General features: G+C 42.7%; 1 protein-coding gene across 1 annotated transcript; it reads right to left on the reverse strand.

Moving 5' to 3' along the window:
- Positions 1 to 450: 450 nt before the first annotated feature.
- LOC125599611 lies at positions 451 to 23,570 on the reverse strand. Its single transcript, XM_048772840.1, has 6 exons — positions 23,394 to 23,570; positions 10,945 to 11,165; positions 10,023 to 10,650; positions 9,402 to 9,503; positions 8,730 to 9,332; positions 451 to 576 (listed from the first exon to the last, which is right to left on the reverse strand). Exons 1-6 carry the CDS (start codon positions 23,568 to 23,570, stop codon positions 451 to 453), a joined length of 1,857 nt encoding a protein of 618 aa, XP_048628797.1.
- Between the last annotated feature and the right edge of the window lie 1,923 nt (positions 23,571 to 25,493).

Here is a 25,493-nt window from a genome sequence, read left to right on the forward strand (position 1 = left end):
CCTTTCACCCGGGTAACTTTCCTCTTGGTCGAGTTATGGATCGACCCGGACAGTACGGACGGTACGGCCGGTACGGCCTCTTGTACGGCCTGGTCGATCCCTAACCTTCCTTCCCTTTGCCTCACATTCTCACATCCTCAACTCCTTAAGCCATCTCCCCATATACTGAACAACTCATTTTAAACACGTACGGCCGTCCGTACAGCCGACCCTAACTTTGCACCATCGACCATTTCCTCCTAAACTCCTCTAATGTCTTCTACAGATCAGTCTAAGCCCTTCTTGGACTTAACTTCACAAGATATACACTTCAGGGTCTTCTGAAGCTTGGTGACTCTCTGAGCATCTCCTGAGCTTGCCTATCTTTCACAGCTTACTGCTCTTCATCAAAGCTTTCCCTCAACTTGACTCTAGGAGATCTGAAGCTTGGTGAACCCTGAAGTCTTCTCTTCAAGCCTCAAAACTTTGCAGCTCACCCTCTATCCTCCCTTCAGCTTCCTGACCCCCTCTGACTGAGAACCTTCTTGAAAGAGTCTCAAACTCTTGAAAACCCTGAAGAGTCTCCCTCATTAAACCCTGCAAAGAAAACCCTGTGGGACAAAACTTTGCAAGGAAAAGAGAGAGCTCTTAAGGGCCTAGGATTGGCCAGAACTCTTGTGCCTTAGAACAGTGTGGTTGGACACAAGAGTTCTGGATCACGGCCTAGATGGTGCAGCAACATCACATCAGACTTTGCGCACTTAACAACTCAGCTTCATCTCTTCATGGAACCGGTTTGAAGTCTCCCCTTCAACTGACTTCACCGCCATCCTAGAGAAGCTTGACACGACCATATCATCTCAAAACCAGTGAGGCTGCTCAACACTTCACACACGGCTGCCCTCTTCATAAACCAGGTTTGGAATCTCCCCCTCTCCACAGACTTCACAGCCTCTTTAGAGAAGCTAAGAGATGACCCTGAACTGTTTAATAAGGTGCCAAGCAAAGGTACTGATTACACATTCCAAAGTGCATCAGTACTTATCAAGAACCAAAGAATTTGAATATCCTGCATCACAGTTGATGCACACAATTCAATCAATCTTTTCAGTATAATCACAGTTCAATTCAATTATTTCTAGTAACTTTCTCAAGCTTAAGCACTTAATAGAAGAATGAATTGAACTGAAACAGACTAAGGGACACTTCCCTTTTTGTTTGGTGAGGAGCTTTCTATGAGTATATGCATCTCCACTTGTACACATTCCCTTGTACCGGCTCATCTTAGGGACTGATACAGCTTGACTCTCCACTTGATCCTCCCTCAAGTAGTCTCGTGTAGGGCATCATCCATCTTCTAAAGGTTGCTATCAAGATCACAAGTACCTGATTCAATATGACGCAGTGCCTCAGTTCTTTAGGAGAGAAATCCAAGTACATAGGCTTATCTTTTCAGACTAAGCTGCATTAATTCAATGAATTTTAAGGAGATAAGTTCTATCATCTTTGAGTAACATGATAAGTAGACTTCCCTTTTTATTTTTGGTGAGTTTCCCACTCGGCCAATGCATCATCTTCTTGGCACCATCACTTGTTGGATGACTAAATGGGTCTACCAGCTTCTCCTCAGCCACCTCTCATTGAAGCCGCATTCATGGAGAGCCTTCCTCCTCACTTGCCAAGACTGCTCTGAACAGCCTCTTGCCTAGACACGCCATTGACTTGGCCCGGTTGATGGTTCTTCTTAGAAGCCTTTGCAAAGACCTATCAGGCCATGCCAACTTGCTTATTTAACATTCCCCCCTCAAGCTTAGTTTCCGAGACTTCGATTTGGAACTAAGCTTGTGTGGGTGTAAGCACTTTCATGGGCCTTAGACCACGGTCTCAACAGACTGTGGGATGGTCTCGTCTTTTGTGAGCTGCTCTCTTTCCTTATACCAGGACCTAGGGTTGTTTGAATCACCAAAGAGAGCCTCACAAGTTCATCCCTTCTTATTGCATATGTCCCATGCTACACTTCCTGTAGACTAAGGACTAGACATGTCCTAATGGTATTATGCAATAGCCCATCTTGTTGACTTGAAGAAAAGAAATGTGAGTGGTGAAGTGTTGAGTTGAGATTGAGTCTTGAGCAAGAATAGGGCAAAGACCTCCGGAGATTGTCTATGAAGACTTAGGAGTGTCTGAAGGTGTCCAGAGTGCTCATATGGCTGTGCAAAGATTAGGCCAAGTCCAGGAGGGACTTAGAAGTTGTTTGGGAGAAATGGGCAAGTGTGGCATCTTAGGGGCAGAGGAGCAGGTACGGATGGTACGGACCTGTACGGATCCGTACTTGACCAAGACAAACCCGAGGAAATGCACAACTTGGCCCATTTCTGAGTATGTTTTGAGATGGTGCAAAAGTCCGGGTTTCAAGATGTGCAGACCTAGGGCTTGATCAAAACATGTCCGGGAGTCTTGGTGCATACTTTGGGCGGGTAAAAAAGAATCTTGGTCTGTGAAGCATGATACATGGGAATATCAAGGGAGATTCCTTTGTGGAATCAATCGCATATTCTCATCAGGACATTTCAAGATTGCAAAGATTGGCCATCCATTTATTGGTTACTTTGGAGGATGGACAGTCTGGCTATTTCTCAAGCTTAAGCACTTAATAGAAGAATGAATTGAACTGCAACAGACTAAGGGACACTTCCCTTTTTGTTTGGTGAGGAGCTTTCTATGAGTATATGCATCCTCCACTTGTACAATTCCCTTGTACCGGCTCATCTTAGGACTGATACAGCTTGACTCTCCACTTGATCCTCCCTCAAGTAGTCTCTGTTAGTATCACATCCCATTCTTCTAAAGGTTGCTTATCAAGATCACAAGTACCTGATTCAATGAACGCAGTGCCTCAGTTCTTTAGGAGAGAAATCCAAGTACATAGGCTTATCTTTTCAGACTAAGCTGCATTAATTCAATGAATTTTAAGGAGATAAGTCTATCATCTTGAGTAACATGATAAGTAGACTTCCCTTTTTATTTTTGGTGAGTTTCCACTCGGCCAATGCATCATCTTCTTGGCACCATCAACTTGTTGGATGACTAAATGGGTCTATCAGCTTCTTCCTCAGCCACCTCTCATTGAAGCCGCCTTCATGGAGAGCCTTCCTCCTCACTTGCCAAGACTGCTCTGAACCAGCCTCTTGCCTAGACACGCCATTGACTTGGCCCGGTTGATGGTTTTCTTAGAAGCCTTTGCAAAGACCTATCCGGCCATGAACTTGCTTATTTAACATTTCCCCCTCAAGCTTAGTTTCCGAGACTTCGATTTGGAACTAAGCTTGTGTGGGTGTAAGCACTTTTCATGGCTTAGACCACGGTCTCAACAGACTGTGGTGATGGTGTCTCGGTCTTGTGAGCTGCTTCTTCCTTATACCAGGAACTAGGGTGTTTGAATCACCATAGAGAGCCTCACAAGTCACCCTTCTTATTGCATAATGTCCCATGCTACACTTCCTGTAGACTAAGGACTAGACATGTCCTAATGGTATTATGCAATAGCCATCTTGTTGACTTGAAGAAAAGAAATGGAGTGGTGAAGTGTTGAGTTGAGATTGAGTCTTGAGCAAGAATAGGGCAAGACCTCCGGAGATTGTCTATGAAGACTTTAGGAGTGTCTGAAGGTGTCCAGAAGTGCTCATATGGCTGTGCAAAGATAGGCCAAGTCCAGGAGGGACTTAGAAGTGTGTTTGGGAGCAAATGGGCAAGTGTGCATAATTAGGGCGGGCAGTACGGATGGTACGGACCTGTACGGATCCGTACGGACCAAGACAACCCGAGGAAACACAACTTGGCCATTTGAGATGTTTTGAGATGTTGCAAAGTCGGACAAGATGTGCAAAACTTAGGCTGATCGAACTTGTCCGGGAGTCTTTGTGCATTTAGGGCTGGTAAAAAGAAGTCTTGTCGTGAGCATCAAAAGGGAATAAGAAGTCTTGAAGTCGTAAAGAAATATCAAAGCGAGATAGCACAAGAATGGATGTAGCCTTGCGTGGATGCAAGCTGACCAATGAGGCTGCTGAGGTGCTTGGACTTGGAGGATGGGGACAGGCTGGCTTTGGCTGGAAGAGCCACAGAACATAACAACATGAAATGAACGTGGTCGAATGAAGGCTTTATATGGGAGCCTATAAGGAGCCACTATGAGAGCGAGCCACCCTTGGAAACGAGCCAGTTTGATCAATCAACCAATCAGATCATATCAATAGCTCTCATCAAATCAAGACATACGATTTCACAGATTGCACATCTCAACTCTCTCATCCTAGCCATCCATTTATATTCAGTCATTTCTATCCATGAGATAAAGGGGGATTAAGGGTTTATGAGTTTGCAAAATGTAAGTCTAATGGCTAGATAGGACTATGGTAATTGGCGATTTCAAGCCTTAAGGGAGTTTGGGGGATTTCCCCTCTCCACTTCATAATGAAATGTGTTCTTGAATCAGATTCTCTTTAATCTCTCCCTTTCTTATACTCTTAATCTCTCAAAGTCTCTTGTTTCTGATTTAAGTAAACACATAAACACTCTTATAAACTCTCTCTCTAAAATCACCTAAAACAAACTAAATCTTCTCAGCTTGCTCCATTGGAGCTTATACACACACACAACCTGAGATCTCTGAAAATCTCATATGGTATCAGAGCCAGGTTCATGTGAACTTGGTTCTTCTTCCGCTGAAGCTCCAAGCTCTCCCCATGTCGTTTGAAGCAAGAAGAAGCTGTCTGTTCTATCCGGCTGTTCAACACCTCAAGAGGCAGGCGTGTTCATCCTGGAGTCCAGAAGCTGTCTGCTGCTGTTCCTTATCATCCCATGTCGCCCTTGAAGAAAGAAGATCCAAGGAAACAAAGGCAATGGAGTGGATTAGCTACCCTCTCTAACAAAGCCAGTTCCGGGTTCTTGCTATTCAAAGTCCAAGAAGAAGTTTCTCAAGAAGAAAGCTTGCTGCTTGTACTGGTGTGGCGTGTACAACATGGAGAAAGGTGGGAGCTAAGACATGGTGGTTCAAAAGGAAAGGTCCATGGAAGATGGAGGCGTTGGAGTGCACACTAACAACTCAGAATCTGTCCAATGGAATCAAGGATCTATACAAAGGTCCTTGGCTGTAAGAAAGTTCTTTCCTTTTGTATAAAGCTTGAGTATATTGACAGGTTGTGTTGTGATTGAAAACTTGTGGATGTTTAAAGATTGCTAGATATGAAATGTTTAGAATCTGTCCCAAGATACTAGAGAGTTGTGAATGGTGATTGAGAGTTGAAAAGCTTGCCTCGGTTCTATAATGATTGTATAGGATACTAGATGAGTTCTGATCCTGTTTACTTTCATTGATTGAAACCGAGTAGTATAATAAAGCTTAGAGTGTTGTTGCTGCCTTAGGTTGATGCACTTGGATTCAAGTCTAAGATGCAGTTAAGGCAGAAGTTAAAATGGCCTAAGTAACTTGTATTGAATCTGTTTAGATCTTGCATATACTTAGGGAGATTGCTTGCAAAGATTAGAACTTGAATGTGTCTTGTGTAATCTGTGCAATGCTTGTGATATTGGTGATCAACCTTGATGGTGTGTCAAGGATTGATACCAATACCTTAGTGTCTTATCTTTGCTGGAGTTTGAGTGATGTTTCAGGTACATGAGGAGTGTTCTTTGTCCATCACTAATCCGAGTAGAAGAGGAAGACTTTGCCATTGATAAAGCAATGGAGAAAGACTTGTGTGTATGGCCGGTTAAGATAGCGCAGCTAGTGATAGTGATGTGCTCCTGGTTCATGGAGACACACATGTAAAGGTCATCACCTAAGTCTTGGGGAGACTGATGACCTGAAGGCATTGGAGCTGAAGGCAAAGGCAGATCGGTTGGCTTAAGCGCAGCTGTAGGCAGTGATGCGCTCCCGGTTTGAAGTCTCATTGAGGCTCACTTCAAGCTTGCACCTATACTAAGTCAAGCTTGAGGTGGGGATTCAAGTGAGCTACCAGAAGATCCTCTAAGCTCAATGACTGGTTCCTCAAGGCCATTGCAAGCTGATCATGTGTAGATGCAGCCGAAGTAGAGTGAAGAAGAAAGCAACTCAATGAGCTTCTAATAAGAAGTACTTGGAGAGTAAGCTGAGGTATCTCCTCAGTGCAATGGTGGTTAAGTGGGGAAGAAAGCATCAAGTCTGAAGAAGATGGAGGTGTTCCCACAAGGTTGTTCATGAAGCTTAGTATGCGCTCACCTTCAAGCTTGGACCTTCCCTATACTCGGTCTCAAGCTTGAGGGGGAGTGTTAGTGAGCTTGTGTGATGAAAGGAGAAGCTGTTAAGCTTGCAAGTGAGGACTCAAGTGGCGAAATGAAGAGACCACTCCTCACCATCTTAAACAAGGTACTTGGATACTCAATGAGCAGGAGCTAGGCGTGTCTTACCTGATGGAGATGGCAAGAAGCCACTGAAAGAATATGTGATTTGTTTAAGTCCTTATGAGAATTATGAAGAAGGTGAAGAGAATCGAGAGAGAGAGAGAGAGAGAGAGAATCGCATAAGACTAAAGAGAAGAGGAACTCATTTTCCTTGATACATTTTGGGTCTGGTTACATCCTTAATATAGACTACAAGTTGCTATACTAAGACAAACAAGAAACTATAAACAATGTAGACAAATAGGACAAGCTGAGCTCGGACAGGTGAGGTGATAGTGACCTCTCGCCAATCTCTCTCTTCCTTAACCTCACATGTGATCTTGCTTTGTTCCTTAGCTCCCAACGGTCACCTTCTTTATATTAAACAACTCTAGGGACTTAGGATGCTCTTACACGCGATCTCATGTCAATGCCTTACCAGTACTTGCCTTGATATCCAAGCTAGGTAAAGGGAGAGATATCCGTACACCCTTGTACGGATGCGCCACTTAACTCCTCATCAAGCATGCTTCTCTTGATCTCTACTTCTTGTTTATGCTCTGAATGTCTTCATGTCAACACTCCCCCTCAAGCTTGACAGTGGTGAGTGTCAAGCTTGGAAAGGCATGAAGTATTCCCTCATTAAAACCTTTACTTGGAAAAACCACTTGGGATAAAAACCAAGCAAAGGAAAAAGAGTAGAACACTCCATGGTGAGGGGATCATTGACATGGAATGTTTATGAGTCCAAGCCTAGGGAGGATGGACTCACAAACTTTGTTGCTGGCTGCCTTGGTGAATATGTCAGCTAGTTGATCTTCACTTCTTGTGTAGCATGGAAGAATCACTTGCTGCTCCACTGCTTGTCTCACCTTGTGACAGTCCACTTCTATATGCTTAGTCCTCTCATGGAACACAGAGTTTGATGCAATGTGTATTGCTGCCTGATTGTCACAATGCATAGTCATTGGCGTGGAGATCTCTATGCCCAAGTCCTTTAGCAGTCCCTTGATCCATATGAGTTCACTAGTAAGCTTCCTCATAGATCGGTACTCTGCCTCAGCACTTGAGCAAGAGACCACCTTCTGCTTCTTGCTCTTCCATGTGACTAGGTTTCCTCCAATAAAGGTGCAATAGCCTGTGGTTGATCTCCTATCAACTCGATCTCCAGCCCAATCAGCATCACAATACCCAACAACTTCAGTACTCTTGTTGCACGCCATCCACACTCCTTGGCCTGGCGCCTCTCTTAAGTATCTCAAGATCCTTTCCACCATGTTCCAATGATGTACCTTAGGAGCTTGCATATGTTGGCTCACTTGGTTCACAGCAAAACACACATCCGGCCTTGTGATAGTAAGATAGATAAGCTTCCCAACCATTCTTCTATACCTCTTGACATCCTCAAAGGGAGTTGCATCAAACTCCCCCTCACGCATAACCTTGTAGCCTTCTTCTAGTGGTGTCTTGGCCACTCTTCCTCCAAGGTCTCCTGCCTCCTTTATAATGTCCAAAGTATACTTTCTTTGGGACAGAAACAATCCTTCCTTTGTTCTGCACATCTCAATGCCGAGGAAGTACTTCAGCTCTCCTAGATCCTTGATGTCAAATGCAGTCTTGAGGAATGTCTTGGTTGAGTTGATTCCCTCCTTGTTACTACCAGTGATGATAATATCATCCACATAGACTAGGATTACCACAATCCCTTGCTTGCTTGTGAGAGTAAAGAGTGTATGATCAGCTTGAGACTTCACAAAGCCTCTTCCATTCAGTGTAGTACTTAGCTTGTGGTACCAGGCTCTTGGTGATTGCTTTAAGCCATAGATAGCCTTTCTGAGTCTAAGAACATTCCCTGGTTTCACCATCTCTTCCATTCCGGGAGGTGGCCTCATGTATACTTCATCTTCTAGTTCACCTTGCAAGAAAGCGTTCTTCACATCCATTTGCCAAAGATCCCACTCTAGGTTCACTGCTAGTGAGAGGACTATCCGGATTGTATGAAGCTTGGCCACTGGTGCAAAGGTGTCTAGATAGTCTTCTCCATACACTTGTGTGTATCCCCTTGCCACCAGCCTGGTCTTCTTTCTTTCTGGTTTACCATTTGCAAGATACTTGATGGTGTGTATGAGTCTACTGGTCACGGCTTTCTTCCCTCTTGGAAGCTCTGTCTCATACCAGGTGTTGTTTCTTTCCATAGCTCCCATTTCATCATTCACTGATTCCCTCCATTCATCATTATCCATAGCTTCTGCATATGTTCTTGGTATCCATTCCTGATCCAATGAACCCACAAAGGCTTGATGTTCTTCTGGATAGTAAGCAAGGGAGCACACGGCACTGGGTGGATGAGCTATTGCCTCTGCGTTGAAGTATACTCTAGTGTTGTTCCAGTTTGAAACCGGTTTCCTTTGTCTTGTGCTTCTCCTAAGCTGCTGCACCTCTTGTACATCTTCTTGTCCACTTGATTCGACTCCTCCAGAGTTTACATCAGTGGTTTGGTCAGCCTCTTGCTGCATCTGCTCATCCGGATCATGAACATTAGGATCATTGCTCTCAGCTTCATGATCATTGTTGTTCCCCCATTCAGGATCAGGATGAGGATGTGGGGTTGTGGTAGAATCTTGTGGAGCTCTCACTGTCTCCGGAACAGCTCCAGTCTCCTGAGTGCCAGCAGATGGAAACAAACTGATTCCCAAGTTCTGCATAAGCCGCCTTAGTGTGTCTGCTCTGTCCGAGGAAGGTTGAGAGAGATCTTTGAGCTCATCCCAACTTTTCTTCTCAAAGTATCCTCTGGATTCCACAAACTTCACATCTCTGGAGACTAAGACCTTCCTGGCCTCTGGAACATAGCATTTATACCCCTTTTGGGTAGTGGAATAGCCAAGAAAAACTGCCTTGGTGCTTCGTGGCTCAAGCTTGTTTCTCTGTCCATCTGGCTGCAAGACATAACACAAGCAACCAAATACACGTAAATGATCAATAGAGGGTTTTCTTTTGTTCAGTACCTCATATGGTGTGAGGTCACCAAGGATTCTGGTTGGAGTGCGGTTGATCAGATAACATGCTGTCATGACTGCATCACTCCAGAACCGCTTAGGAACATTGGTCTGAAACATCATGGATCTGGCCACGCCCATAAGGTGCCGGTTTTTCCTCTCAGCCACTCCATTTTGTTGGGGTGTATATGGACAGCTCGTTTGATGAAGTATTCCATGCTTGGCTAGGTAATTTTTGAAACCATGACTTGTGTATTCCCCCCCATTGTCTGACCTGAACACTTTGATCTTAACATTGAATTGATTAGTTATGTAAGTTTGGAAATTAATGAAAGCATCTAGCACTCTATCTTTAGTTGGAATCATAGTCAGCCAAGTATATTTTGATTTCTGATCTATAAATGTGACAAAATACTTATGATTCTCCCTAGATATGCATGGTGCAGTCCAAACATCAGAGTGTATAAGATCAAAGCAATTTTCATAGATTGTAGATGACTTAGGGAAAACGGTCTTGCAATGTTTACCAAGGATACAAGCTTCACAGCCATCATTTTTAAAAGAAATATCAGGTAACAACAAGTTCAGTGCACGGGAATGAGGATGGCCTAGCCTAGCATGCCACAATACATCATGATCTAAGACAGGAATTGAACTAAAAGCTGAAGATAAATAAGAAGGAGTCTTGGCGTCTTCAAGAAGGTAGAGATCTCCCTTTGTCACACCTTTGCCAATCAACTTAAGAGTCTCAATATCCTGAAACACAACTTCATTAGGACTAAATATGACATTACAATTTAGATCAGTAGTAGCCCTTTTTACAGAAAGAAGGTTAGAGGCAAAAGTAGGCATATAGAAAGCTTTAGAGTCTTTATCAAACAGCTTAAGTGTTCCTACTCCCTTAATTGGAATTTTATCACCATTAGCTATCATCACATTGCCTATCACAGGTTCTATGTTACTAATCAAGTTAACATCACTTATCATATGGTGAGAGGCGCCTGAGTCTATAACTAAAGGCTTAACTCTCTCAGTTTGGTGAGCTACTTGATAAGAAGTAAAGAGACCTCTAGGCGTGTGATAAGTAGCATTAAGAGAAGTTCCAAGGGTGTTACCGGACTCCTTAAGAGCTTTGATGAGAGCCTCAATGTCAGACTTCTTGATGGTATCATCATGGCCCTGCTTCTTCTCCTCAACAGCTTGAGAGCGGTTGGATGTTTCTCCAATGTCACCCGAGTAGTTGGCCCTTCCTTCAGTTCTGAATTTGGCCGGTTTGAGATGTGGGTGAAGGATCCAGCACTTGTCCTTCCCATGACCCTTCTTCTTGCAGTGGTCACACACCCACACCTTCCTATCCTCAGGCTTATAGTATCCTTTGTTGGCTACTCCGGCAGGTTTGTTCTCGGCTCCTTCAGCTTGATTGGCCATCACCATCTCTCCCTTTCTCTTAAAGAGACCCACTGAGCCGTGCTCCTTTTGGATCTCCGCACACACTTCATCAAGAGAGGGAAGCTCCTTGTTCCTCAGTATGTGCCTGATTAGGTCATCATACCCTGGGTTAAGGGTAAGTAGTAAGGCAAAGACCTTATCCTGCTCTCTCCTCTCATGGAGAACATCTGGGTCGACAGTGGCTGGCCTGAGCATCTCTAGCTCGGCCCATAGGGACCGGAACTTCCCAAAGTGAGCATCAAAGTCTGTGTCCTCTTGACTGAGAGAGTTGATGGCTCCTTTCACTTCATACACCTTGCTTATGTTGGATTTATTAGCATATACCTTCTTAAGAGTGTCCCACAACTCTTTGGAGGTCTCACAAAAGGCATAAGCCTCTTGGAGAGAAGGAGCGAGGCTATTCTGGATGATAGACAACACCATGAGGTCCTCCTGACCTTTCTTCTTCTCCCCAGCATCCGCAATCACCACCTCTTTGCCATCCTCTCCTAGGACAGTCTTCTTGGTGGGGCGGCCTTCTTCAACAACTTCCCAAAGACCTCTGCCTCCGAGAGCTGTTTTGGCAAGTCTTGCCCATGTCAGGTAGTTAGGACCCTTGAGTGTGACTGGTATCATCACCATCTTTGTGTTCTCAGAGGTATCCATCAAGAGAGAAAAGAAAAGAAAAAGGTTTCGGATGGTTTTTGCTATTTTTGGCAAATTCTGGAAACAAAGAATCAAGAACAAGATGAACTTTGCCAAAAATAGAATTTAGAACTCAGAGAATTTGCGGAAGAAAGAAAAAGGTTTAGGTCTCAAGAGTAAGGTTGCTCTGATACCATGAAAGAATATGTGATTTGTTTAAGTCCTTATGAGAATTATGAAGAAGGTGAAGAGAATCGAGAGAGAGAGAGAGAGAGAGAGAATCGCATAAGACTAAAGAGAAGAGGAACTCATTTCCTTGATTCATTTGGGTCTGGTTACATCCTTAATATAGACTACAAGTTGCTATACTAAGACAAACAAGAAACTATAAACAATGTAGACAAATAGGACAAGCTGAGCTCGGACAGGTGAGGTGATAGTGACCTCTCGCCAATCTCTCTCTTCCTTAACCTCACATGTGATCTTGCTTTGTTCCTTAGCTCCCAACGGTCACCTTCTTTATATTAAACAACTCTAGGGACTTAGGATGCTCTTACACGCGATCTCATGTCAATGCCTTACCAGTACTTGCCTTGATATCCAAGCTAGGTAAAGGGAGAGATATCCGTACACCCTTGTACGGATGCGCCACTTAACTCCTCATCAAGCATGCTTCTCTTGATCTCTACTTCTTGTTTATGCTCTGAATGTCTTCATGTCAACAGCCACGAGAGAAGGGAAGACTCAGGCCGGTCCAAAGAAGAGTTCCAAGAAGTGTTGGTGGTGTGCAATGAACTGATGATCAACATTGCATCACGAGAAGAGGCCATGATCCAGAGTCTTTGTGTCCCTTACATTGCTGGTAAGGCACAAAGACTCACTGGCCAATCCCTAGGCCTTGGAGGCTTTACTCTTTTTCCCTCATCAAGGTTTTGTCCCAAAGGGTTTTCCTTGGTGAGGTTTTTAATGAGGAAGTTCTTCAAGGTTCCAAGCTTGACTTAGGATCAGCTAAAGTCAAGCTTGAGGGGGAGTGTTGACTTGAAGAAAAGAAATGGAGTGGTGAAGTGTTGAGTTGAGATTGAGTCTTGAGCAAGAATAGGGCAAGACCTCCGGAGATTGTCTATGAAGACTTTAGGAGTGTCTGAAGGTGTCCAGAAGTGCTCATATGGCTGTGCAAAGATAGGGCCAAGTCCAGGAGGGACTTAGAAGTGTGTTTGGTGTTAAGATGAGGAGAGTTAAGTGAAGAAGGGAGATGAGGCTTGAGTAGAATGAGGATAAGGAAGGCTAGGAAGGTTTGGGGGCTTTGAGATCAACCAGTCCGTACAAGGCCGTACAAGGCCGTACAAGGCCGTACATGACCGTACAAGATGGGATCGACCAAAGCTCAACCAAACCTTTACCTTGTGTTACCCGAGTTACTTAGGTAAAGAGGAGAAGTTACCTTAGCCTTTGTGGGATGGATCAGACCGTTGTAAAGGATAAGGGCGAGTCTTGGACAGGCTGTCACAGCTGGAAAGTGAAAGCAAAAGGAAGCAGCCAGCTAAAGATGCTTCACACGGATTGATCACCTTATTGGATGGTTTTGAATTAAGCCTTGACTCCACATGCTTATCTTATCCTCTTATTTACGAAAACCCTAATCTCTCTCTTCATATATATATGTAAACTCTCTCATTAATACAATTAAGAAAGTTATGAGTCTCTCTTAGTCTCTTTGTCTCTCAATGGTTCTATACTAGACTCTTAATCTCATTTTATACTCAAATCTCTTCTAAATCACTTCTAGTCTTTCTTATTCACTCAGATTACTCTACTCAATCCTAAAAGTGATATGGTATCAGAGCCAGGTTCCTAGAGAACTTGGTTTCGTTGGGTTCTTTGAAGATTCAAGGTTGAAGCTTTGAAGAAACAGTTTGGTGTTCTTGTGTTCTTAAGCGGTTCTGGGTAGTCTTTCTGAGTTATATTGGTTGTTTGAAGCTGCTAGTGTTCGCTCAAGACAGTTACCTCAAGAGAAAGTTATTGAAGTCTAAAGGGTTCTACATTCAACATGGAGAGTGGGATGAACATGAACATGAAGGTGGCGGTTTGTTTCAAGGGAAACAACTACTTGGTGTGGTCTCGGATGGTGAGAACCACAGTGGGAAGCAAGGGGCTTTGGAAGCACATCACGCCAGGAGAAGCTCCAAAGCTCATCACCCAAGGAGAGGCTGAAGATGAAGCGGCAAGCAAGGCAGAAGAGAAGTGGCATCAAGAGGACATGTTGGTGATGTCAGTGCTCCATGCGTCCCTTGAGCCGGCTATTCTGGATGCATACAGCTACTGTGAGTCTGCTAAAGAGCTGTGGGATACCTTGAAGAAGGTGTATGGCAACACTTCAAACCTAAGCCGAGTGTTTGAAGTGAAGCAAGCCATCAACAACCTTGTACAAGAAGACATGGAGTTCACCAAGCATCTAGGGAGATTCAGGAGTCTCTGGTCCGAGATGGAGATGCTTAGGCCAAGCACAACGGATGCTGATGAGCTTAACAAGAGGAGAGAGCAAGACAAGGTCTTTGGGCTACTCCTCACGCTGAACCCGGCTTACAACGGTCTCATCCAGCACCTGCTGAGGGAGGACAATCTACCTGATCTTGAGGATGTGTGTGCACGGATTCAGAAGGAGCAAGGCTCCATTGGGCTGTTTACAAAGAAGGGAGACCTTTCCCTTGCAAGCCAAGCAACTCAAGAGGAGGGGAGTGAAGCTCCGCAAGCAAACAAGGTTGCTGCGCATGGGAAGTTTGAGGAGAGGAGGTTCAATGGGAACTGTGATCACTGCAAGAAGCATGGCCACAAGAAGAGCCAATGCTGGATCCTTCACCCACACCTCAAGCCGGCAAAGTTCATGAAGGACCGTGAAGCAAGGGCTAATGCATCAGATGGAACGGGTGGAGCTGGTACAAGCAAAGGAAAGGAGATAGATGGGCGTGAGGCAGGGGATGGGAAGTCTCTTGCTGCCTACACCGGGGCACCAAGCAACCGTGGGAACAATGACCAAGAGTATCTAAGGAGATCCGACCTTGATGCTCTCATTAAGATGTTCAAGGAGAATGGTAACATCTTTGGGTATTCTTTTGGTGCTAGGATGGTAGAGAACTATGAGAATCTAACTAGAACTGATAGGATGCATGAGAGCTTGATAGAAATGGTAAATCAATCTAGGATTGCAAACCTTGCTAGAAATGATCATGCATTCAAACCATCTAGTATCCTTGCGCATATTGCTAGTTCTCATGACATTAAGCCATTAGTGATTGATTCAGGTGCATCTCATCATATGATAAGTGATACTAGCTTGATTAAAAACATTGTGCCAATGAATGGAAATGTAATGATTGCTAATGGAGATAAGATTCCTATTAGAGGAATAGGAAGTCTTAAACTGTTTAATAAGGAAACTAAAGCTTTTTATATGCCTGAATTTACATCAAACTTGTTATCTGTTAAGAAGTGTGCTACTGATTTGCAATGCAATGTTATATTCAGTCCTAATGATGTTAAGTTTCAGGATATTAAAAGCAGCAAGATGATCGGAAAGGGAGTGACTAAAGGAGAGCTATATTTACTTGAAGATCTCACTCCTGTTTCTAGATATAGCTGCTCGTTTACTTCTGTTTCTAGTTCTGGTTTAAGTAAAAATGCATTGTGGCATGCTAGATTAGGACACCCTCATAATAAGGCTTTAAAACTGATGTTGCCAGGTGTTTCCTTTGAGAATAATGATTGTGAAGCTTGCATTTTAGGCAAGCATTGTAGAACTGTCTTTACCAAGTCTACTACTGTTTATGAAAAATGTTTTGATCTTATTCATTCTGATGTTTGGACTGCACCCTGCCTATCTAGAGAAAACCATAAGTATTATGTAACTTTCATTGATGAAAAATCCAAATACACCTGGTTAACCTTAATTCCAACCAAAGATAGGGTACTTGATGCATTTAAAAACTTTCAATCCTATGTGACTAACCATTACAATGCCAAGATAAAGATTTTCAGGTCAGATAATGGAGGAGAGTACACGGGACAAGCATTCAAACTACACCTATCTCAGCATGGAATCCTTCATCAGACAAGCTGTCCCTATACCCCACAACAGAATGGTGTGGCTGAGAGGAAGAACAGGCATTTGATGGAAGTAGCCAGGTCCATGATGTTTCAATCCAATGTGCCTAAGAAGTTTTGGAGTGATGCTGTTGCTACGGCATGTTATCTCATCAACAGGACACCAACTCTGATCCTTCAAGGACAATCACCATTTGAGGTACTGAATCAGTACAAGCCTTCTCTCGAGCATATGAAGGTCTTTGGGTGTTTGTGTTTTGTGATGGTGCCTGGAGAGATAAGAAACAAGCTAGAAGCTAAGAGTTCAAAGGCAATGTTCATTGGATACTCATCAAGTCAGAAAGGATACAAGTGCTATGATCCTAACACAAGGAGAGTGTTAGTATCTAGAGAAGTGAAGTTTGTTGAAGAGAAAGGATATTATGAGGAACAGATTCAAGAAGACTTGAAGGATCTTACCTCTGATAGAGCTGAAACCTTGAGGATTATCCTAGAAGGCCTTGGAATCAACATGAATCAAGGACATCAAGAGGGGAGAAGTACTACCACAGTCCCGGATCATCAGACTTCCAACCTTGAGCATGAGGGGGGGAATGAAACAAGAACTAGAGAAGAGAGTTCTGGCTCTCATGATCAAGCTGTGGAATCAAATGATCAAGAAGAAGGAGCTGAAGAGAGTCAGCTAAGGGAAGAAGGAGCTGAAGCAAGTCAGCTAGGAGAAGAAAGATCTGAAACAAGTGTGCTGCCACAAGAAGAAGAACAAGAGATGGCGCAAGAAGGGCCAGTATTGAGAAGAAGTACAAGGCTGAGAAAGGATCCTTCCAGTTGGGTAAACACAAGAGTGTACTACAATGCCCAAGCTGTGAAGCATCCTACTCAGGCCGTGTGTTCTTTTGCTCAATATCCAGAAGCACATTGCGCATTCATGGTAAACTTGGATGAGAATCACATTCCAAGAAGCTATGAAGAGGCAATGGAGGATAAGGAATGGAAGGAATCAGTAGGAGCTGAGGCAGGAGCTATGATAAAGAATGATACATGGTATGAGAGTGAACTACCAAAAGGGAAGAAAGCTGTGTCTAGTAGATGGATCTTTACAATCAAGTACAAGGCTGATGGGTCGATTGAGAGGAAGAAGACTAGACTAGTAGCAAGAGGGTTCACTCAGACATATGGAGAGGATTACATTGAAACATTTGCACCAGTGGCCAAGCTACACACCATTAGGATTATTTTAAGCTTGGCTGTGAACCTTGGATGGGGATTGTGGCAAATGGATGTAAAGAATGCATTTCTACAAGGAGAACTTGAGGATGAAGTCTATATGTATCCTCCATCAGGTCTGGAACATCTAGTGAAGAGAGGGAATGTACTGAGGCTAAAGAAAGCTATTTATGGGTTGAAGCAATCACCAAGAGCTTGGTATAACAAGTTGAGCACAACTTTAAACGGCCGAGGCTTCAAGAAGTCAGAGTTGGATCACACTCTCTTTACACTCACGACACCCTCAGGTATGGTTGCTCTCCTTGTGTATGTGGATGATATCATTATCACTGGGAGTGATAAGGAAGGTATCAAAGCAACCAAGGAGTTTCTAAAGTCTATGTTTGAAATCAAAGACTTGGGAGAAATGAAATACTTTCTTGGAATTGAGATTTGTAGATCCAAGGAAGGTTTGTTCATGTCCCAAAGGAAGTATACACTTGATCTTTTGAAAGGTGCAGGTGCTTATGGAGGCAAGACAGCAAGGATGCCAATGGAGGATGGCTACAAAGTACCAAGAGAGGGGGAGATTGAAGACAGCAAGCCATTTCATGATCCTAAACTCTATAGAACACTTGTTGGCAAATTGATTTACCTTACCATTACAAGGCCTGATATATGTTTTGCTGTGAATCAGGTGAGCCAACACATGCAGCTTCCCAAGGAACATCACTGGCGCATGGTGGAGAGGCTGTTGATGTATCTGAATGGCTCGCCGGATCAAGGAGTATGGATGGGGTGCAATGGAAGCACAGAAGTGGTGGGCTATTGTGATGCTGATTGGGCAGGAGATAGAGCTGACAGGAGATCAACCACAGGCTATTGCACATTCATTGGAGGCAACTTGGTGACTTGGAAGAGCAAGAAACAGAAGGTGGTGTCATGTTCAAGTGCAGAAGCTGAGTATAGAGCTATGCTGAAGCTCACAAACGAGTTGGTGTGGATCAAAGGCATCTTGAAGCACTTGGAGATTGATCAAGCCACTCCAATGACAATGCATTGCGACAATCAAGCTGCCATTCACATTGCATCCAACTCGGTGTTCCATGAGAGAACCAAGCACATTGAGGTTGATTGCCACAAGGTGAGACAGATGATTGTGCTTGGAGTGATCTTACCTTGCTATACGAGAAGTGAAGATCAGTTGGCTGATGTGTTCACCAAGGCAGCAAGACAAAAGACTATGGAGTCCATTCACATTAGATTGGGACTCATAGATCTTGGGAAGAGAAGGAGCTGATCCCCTTAGCTGTGAGATCTTTACTCTTTTTCCCTCATTAAGGTTTTATCCCAATGGGTTTTCCTTAGTGAGGTTTTTAATGAGGAAGATCTCATGGCTGTCCAAGCTTAGACTTTCACAAAGCTAAGCTTGAGGGGGAGTGTTAAGATGAGGAGAGTTAAGTGAAGAAGGGAGATGAGGCTTGAGTAGAATGAGGATAAGGAAGGCTAGGAAGGTTTGGGGGCCTTGAGATCAACCAGTCCGTACAAGGCCGTACAAGGCCGTACATGACCGTACAAGATGGGATCGACCAAAGCTCAACCAAACCTTTACCTTGTGTTACCCGAGTTACTTAGGTAAAGAGGAGAAGTTACCTTAGCCTTTGTGGGATGGATCAGACCGTTGTAAAGGATAAGGGTGAGTCTTGGACAGGCTGTCACAGCTGGAAAGTGAAAGCAAAATAATGAACTCCTAGGATGCTTCTTTGGATTGAATTGGATAGATCCTTGTATAAACGAATCAGAGACTCAAGTTTATCAAGGTGATGGATCGTTTGGTGACACAAAGAGTTGCGGAATGGCTCCTTGATACTCCTAGATGACTAGCTTGGATATTACACACCAAAATAGACACCCTTAGTTGTTGGATATGACACACCAACGAGATTCACTCAAGACTTGATGAGAAGTAAAGAGAGAACGCAAACACACTTATATAGAGAAGTATGGAACAGGCTCCATATTCTCGAGATCATTAAAGGGAACAGGCTCCCTTGGAACTACAACAAAGACTAAAGACTTATTCAAATTCGAAAAGAGTTTTTAAAACATGAAATAAAAACCATAGTTTAAAAATAACCTAAGGTGGAACCGTGATACATCATCTAAGGTTTATGTAAGTAACTTGTGGCCTCATTAAAAACCTTCCTTTGGAAAACCCAATGGGACAAAACCAAAGGCTAGGAAAAGAGCACACACAAGCACTTGCTTAGATGATGATCAGTTTGAAACCATTGCTTGAATGGTGATAAGAGTGTCTTGATTGATCAAACGTCCATCAAGACCGTCTTCTTGCTTCCATGAGATCATAAGTAGACTTCCAACAGCTTCTTTGAGTCTTCTAGCTTTGGCGCGAGTGATGGGACCTGGTGGAATGACTAAGGCATCATCTTCTTCCCTTGATTGGTCTTTGAACTCTTTATCTCCATCCTTGTGCCGGTCCATGATCATATCATCCCCTCCCTCTTGAAAAGGATTTGTCCTCAAATCTGGCTCATCTGCAAAATAAGGAACCAAGTCAGTGATATTAAAACTATTGCTCACATCATACCTTCCTTGGAGATCCAGCTTGTAAGCATTGTTGCCGATTTTCTTTATGATCTCAAATGGTCCATCAATCCTTGGCATGAGCTTGGATTTCCTCTCATTAGGAAATCTTTCTTTCCTTAGGTGAATCCAGACTTGATCACCCACTTCAAAGACTCTTTCACGCCTCCCCTTGTTTGCTTGTTTGGCATATTGCTTAGTCTTCTCTTCTATGTTGCGCCTTGCTTGTTCATGAAGTTGTTGTACCTTCTCTGCCTTCTTCTTGCCATCAAGACTAACTCTTTCACACTCAGGTAAAGGTATTAGATCCAAAGGAGAGATGGGATTGAACCCATAAACAATTTCAAATGGAGAAAACTTAGTAGCAGAATGCACAGCATGATTATATGCAAATTCACAATGAGGCAAACAATCTTCCCATGATTTCAAGTTCTTCTTTATAATTGCACGCAAGAGTGTACCAAGAGTTCTATTAACTACTTCAGTCTGACCATCAGTTTGTGGGTGACAAGTAGTAGAAAATAATAGCTTAGTGCCTAGTTTAGACCAGAGAGTTTTCCAAAAGTAGCTTAGAAACTTAGTATCTCTATCAGATACAATAGTCTTAGGCATGCCATGTAAACGCACAATCTCCTTAAAGAACAAGTTAGCTACATGCAATGCATCATCAGTTTTATGACAAGCAATGAAGTGTGCCATCTTAGAAAATCTATCAACTACCACAAAGATTGAATCTTTACCAGTACGAGTTCTAGGCAATCCAACAATGAAGTCCATAGAGATATCATTCCAAGGATGATAAGGGATGGGTAAAGGCGTGTACAAACCATGGTTTTGGACTTTGGACTTAGCTTGTTTACAAGTTGCACACCTTTCACAGAGTCTTTCCACATCTCTTTTCATCCGCGGCCAGTAGAAGTGATCCTGCAAGGTCTTGAGAGTTTTTGCGACACCAAAATGTCCCATGAGGCTTCCTCCATGAGATTCCCTAACAAATAAATCTCTCAAAGAACAATTAGGCACACAAAGTCTATTATCATAGAAAAGAAATCCATCCTGCCTAAAGTAATGTCCAGCAGCAAATTTCTCACAAGACTTATAAGCATCTTTAAATTCAGGATCATTCTCATACATTACTTTAATCTGCTCAAATCCTAATAGCTTAACATCAAGAGTGTTCAAGAGAACATACCTTCTGGATAGTGCATCAGCAACTATGTTTTCCTTACCTTGTTTATACTTGATGACATAAGGAAATGTCTCAATGAACTCAACCCACCTTGCGTGTCTCTTGCTGAGTTTGTTTTGGCTTTTAAGGTACTTGAGAGACTCATGATCAGTGTGAATGACAAACTCCTTGGGCCATAGGTAATGCTGCCATGTCTGCAAAGCCCTCACCAAAGCGTAGAGTTCCTTGTCATAAGTAGCATAGTTGAGAGTCGCTCCTCCTAGTTTCTCACTGAAATATGCTATGGGTCTCTTCTCCTGCATAAGAAACAGCACCAATTCCAATTCCTGAAGCATCACATTCAATTTCAAAAGTTTTATTGAAATCAGGAAGTATAAGAAGAGGGGCATTAGTAAGCTTCTCTTTTAGGCATTGAAAGGCAAGTTCTTGTGCTTCTCCCCATTTGAATCCAACTTCTTTCTTGATCACCTCAGTCAATGGAGCGGCTATGGTGCTAAAATCTTTTACAAACCGTCGGTAGAAGCCAGCTAATCCATGGAAGCTTCGCACTTCACTGATGGTTTTAGGAATCGGCCACTCTTGTATTGCTTTCACCTTCTCTTGATCTACCTTTACTCCATCTGCACTCACAACAAAGCCTAGAAAAACCAAGTGATCCGTTCCAAAAGTACACTTCTTAAGGTTAGCAAAAAGAGATTCCTTTCTAAGCACATCAAGAACAGCTCTAAGATGTCCTATATGATCATTAAAGCTCTTACTGTATACAAGGATGTCATCAAAGTATACCACAACAAATATGCCAATGAATGATCTAAGAACATGATTCATTAATCTCATGAATGTACTAGGTGCATTGGTTAATCCAAATGGCATGACTAACCACTCATAAAGACCATGTTAGTTTTGAATGCAGTTTTCCATTCATCTCCTTCTTTCATCCTAATCTGATGGTATCCACTTTTCAAATCAATCTTAGAAAATATGCAGGAACCATGCAATTCATCAAGCATATCATCTAATCTAGGAATAGGATGGCGATACTTTACAGTGATGTTGTTGATGGCTCTACAATCAACACACATGCGCCAGCTTCCATCTTTCTTAGGCACAAGAAGCACTGGTACTGCACATGGGCTCATGCTCTCACGGATATGCCCCTTTGCCATCAACTCCTCAACTTGTTTTTGCAGTTCTTTAGTCTCCACGGGATTAGTCCTATAAGCTGGCCTATTTGGAAGTGTAGAACCAGGAACAAAATCAATCTGATGCTCAATCCCTCTAAGAGGTGGAAGACCAATTGGATTATCTTCAGGAAATACATCTTCAAATTCCTGTAAAAGACACTTAATTTCACTCGGATATACCGGTGTGGGTCAGTAACATTCAAAAGAGACTCTTTAAAGATAAGTAAAAGAATAGATTGATGAGCATTGAGAGTTCTTTTGATTTCACCCGATTTGGCATAGAGACTATGCTGCTTCTTTGATTCAGGTTTGAGGTCTATTTCTTTCTTCTTTTGTAGCTGCAGTTGATCTTGATGAACTTCCTTGGTGTTAGAGGAACCAGCACAGTCTTCTTTCCTTTGAACTCAAACGTGTGCTTGTTGGTGTAGCCATCATGTATCACTCGTCTATCTGATTGCCATGGCCGACCAAGAAGGATATGTCCAGCTTCCATAGGCAATACATCACAGAGAACCTCATCCTCATACCTTCCAATTGCAATGGGAACCGAAACCTGACTAGAAACCCTCATTTCTCCTTCTTCATTCAACCATTGAAGCCGGTAGGGCTTTGGATGTTTCTGTACTTGGAGGCCAAGCTTCTTTACCATAGTTTCACTAGCTACATTCACACAACTTCCTCCATCAATGATAAGACTACAGACCTTTCCTTGCACAAGGCACCGAGTGTAGAATAGATTCTCTCTCTGTTCTTGCTCTTCAGCTTTACTTTGCAAACTCAAAGTTCTTCTAGCCACCAATAACCTTCCTTTCACGGGTTCTTCTTCATATTCTTCTTCAATAAGCGCCTTACACTCAGACTCTGAAAGCTCATCCTCAGATTCATACTCTCCATTCTCAAGAAGAATCATGATTCTTTTATTGGTGCACTCATTTGCATAATGGCCTCTACCCTGACACTTAAAGCACTTAACATCTCTAGCTCTTGCACTTGAAACCTCGGCCTTTCCTTTATCCTTGCTGTAAAAGGAATTTGGCTTTGAGTCTTCTTTCAGTTGCGGTTTGCTTTCCTTTTGATAGCTAGACTTTTCTTCTTTAGTTCCCTGAAGTCTGGTGTTGTAACGAGAATGAGAATGGCCCTTCCTCTTAACTTGTTGCTCAACTAGTATAGCTTTGTGAAGCATCTCTTCTATCTCCACATAGTGCTGCATCTCAACATTATCTTGTATCTCTCGGTTGAGACCTCCTAAGAACCTAGCCATAGTAGCTTCTTTATCTTCAGAAACACGAGCTCTCAGCATCAACAGCTCCATGTCTTGATAGTATTCTTCAACAGATCGAGATCCTTGGGTGAGTCTTCTTAACTTCTGGTGCAAGTCGCGATGATAGTGATTTGGCACAAATCTTTTACGCATGAGAGCCTTCATCTCGTGCCATGTTTCAACGGGATACTCTTGGTTAAGTCTCCTGGTAGTCACAAGCTGGTCCCACCAACTCAGCGCATAGTCATGGAACTCAGTTGCTGCTATCTGAATCCTTTGGGCATTGGTGTAGTGCTTACAGTTAAACACCAACTCCATCTTCTTTTCCCATTCCAAGTAAGCATCCGGATCAACTTTGCCATGGAAAGGAGGTATCTTCAGCTTTAAACCAGCAAGATCATCTCTGTAAGTTCTCCTTTCATCATGATCTCTTCTATGTCTCCTTCTACTATCTCTAGAAGAGAAACTGCTGTGCGTGGCTCGGTTACGCTCATAGTAGTGGTCTGTTTCTTGTGATTCAGCATGCTCTCTCGGGGTTTCATCACGTCTTTCTCGTCTAGACTCATTGCTATGACCTTGGCCCGTAGCTTGCCTTATCTCTTGCCTTATTTCATCGCGAAGTTCCTTCATACTGCTCTTGATCATATCAGCAACGGGTAGTGATCATCGTTTGGTTTAATTGCTCAGTCATCTGATCTCTCAATAACTTGTTCTGTCTCACGAGTTCTGCTTCATCTTCCGACTCTCTCACCATGGTACCTGATTCAGAAAACACTCAAACAAGTAAGATGTTCACAAGAATCAAATCAGAACAATTAGTCGACGCGAAACGGAAACAACTTCAAAAGATTCAAAAGATAGAAAACTTGCAGATCACGGATTAGAGAATTCAAATCGACAAGACTAAGATTAGATCTATCAATTTTGGATTTATGCAGATCAGATTCAAGACAAATAAGAACAGATCTATCACAGAAACAACACAAATCAAGTTATTCAGCAAGTGATTCGACAGATCAAGCGATTCGATTACTTCCTTCACACGGATCGGATGAGTTTGATTCAAAATATGATAAGAACACTTAGATCTAATAGGATTCAACACAGACGATTAGCAATCAGGTGATATGCTACTCAGATGATACGAGAAACAACAACAGATCGCAGATCTATCAATGGTAATCAAAGAAGTTGAAGTTGAAAAGTTTATTTGAAACAGAAGAGAAATCGAAAACTTCCCAATCCAAAGCAGCTCTGATACCACTTAATGAACTCCTAGGATGCTTCTTTGGATTGAATTGGATAGATCCTTGTATAAACGAATCAGAGACTCAAGTTTATCAAGGTGATGGATCGTTGGTGACACAAAGAGTTGCGGAATGGCTCCTTGATACTCCTAGATGACTAGCTTGGATATTACACACCAAAATAGACACCCTTAGTTGTTGGATATGACACACCAACGAGATTCACTCAAGACTTGATGAGAAGTAAAGAGAGAACAAAGAAATCTGATAGATTTGTAGAAAAAGGATTGTGATTTAAAAGAGAGAACGCAAACACACTTATATAGAGAAGTATGGAACAGGCTCCATATTCTCGAGATCATTAAAGGGAACAGGCTCCCTTGGAACTACAACAAAGACTAAAGACTTATTCAAATTCGAAAAGAGTTTTTTAAAACATGAAATAAAAACCATAGTTTAAAAATAACCTAAGGTGGAACCGTGATACATCATCTAAGGTTTATGTAAGTAACTTGTGGCCTCATTAAAAACCTTCCTTTGGAAAACCCAATGGGACAAAACCAAAGGCTAGGAAAAGAGCACACACAAGCACTTGCTTAGATGATGATCAGTTTGAAACCATTGCTTGAATGGTGATAAGAGTGTCTTGATTGATCAAACGTCCATCAAGACCGTCTTCTTGCTTCCATGAGATCATAAGTAGACTTCCAACAGCTTCTTTGAGTCTTCTAGCTTTGGCGCGAGCGAGTGATGGGACCTGGTGGAATGACTAAGGCATCATCTTCTTCCCTTGATTGGTCTTTGAACTCTTTATCTCCATCCTTGTGCGGTCCATGATCATATCACAAGGTGGAAGCCAGCCAGCTAAAAGATGCTTCACACGGATTGATCACCTTATTGGAGGGTTTTTTGAATTAACCTTGACTCAACATGATATCGTGATTCCTCTTGTTTACGGGAAAACCCTAAATCTCTCTCTTCATATATATATGTAAAACTCTATTCATATAATACAAATTAAGGAAAAGTTATGGAGTCTCTCTTGTAACTTTGTCTCTCAATGGGTTCTATACTAGACTTTTAATCTCATTTATAGTTCAAAATTCTCTTCTAAAAATCACTTCTAGGTCTTTCTTATTCACTCAGATTACTCTACTCAATTCCTAAAAAGTGATATTTTGTTTTGGGAAGCAATGGGCAAGTTGTTGCATACTTAGGCGAGGCAGTAGGATGGTACGGACC

The sequence above is a fragment of the Brassica napus genome, unplaced genomic scaffold (assembly GCF_020379485.1).
Source record: "Brassica napus cultivar Da-Ae unplaced genomic scaffold, Da-Ae ScsIHWf_1930;HRSCAF=2574, whole genome shotgun sequence".
NCBI classification, from domain to species: domain Eukaryota; kingdom Viridiplantae; phylum Streptophyta; class Magnoliopsida; order Brassicales; family Brassicaceae; genus Brassica; species Brassica napus.

Coding starts and splice junctions, on each gene's coding strand:
- LOC125599611 (XM_048772840.1), bottom strand. CDS start 23,570: ATGAGTCTAGACGAGAAAGACGTGATGAAACCCCGAGAGAGCATGCTG. Junction 10,651..10,944: donor CTACTTACCCTTAACCCAGG/GTATGATGACCT, acceptor GGCCAAATTCAG/AACTGAAGGAAGGGCCAACT. Junction 9,333..9,401: donor GTGACCTCACACCATATGAG/GTACTGAACAAA, acceptor TATGTCTTGCAG/CCAGATGGACAGAGAAACAA.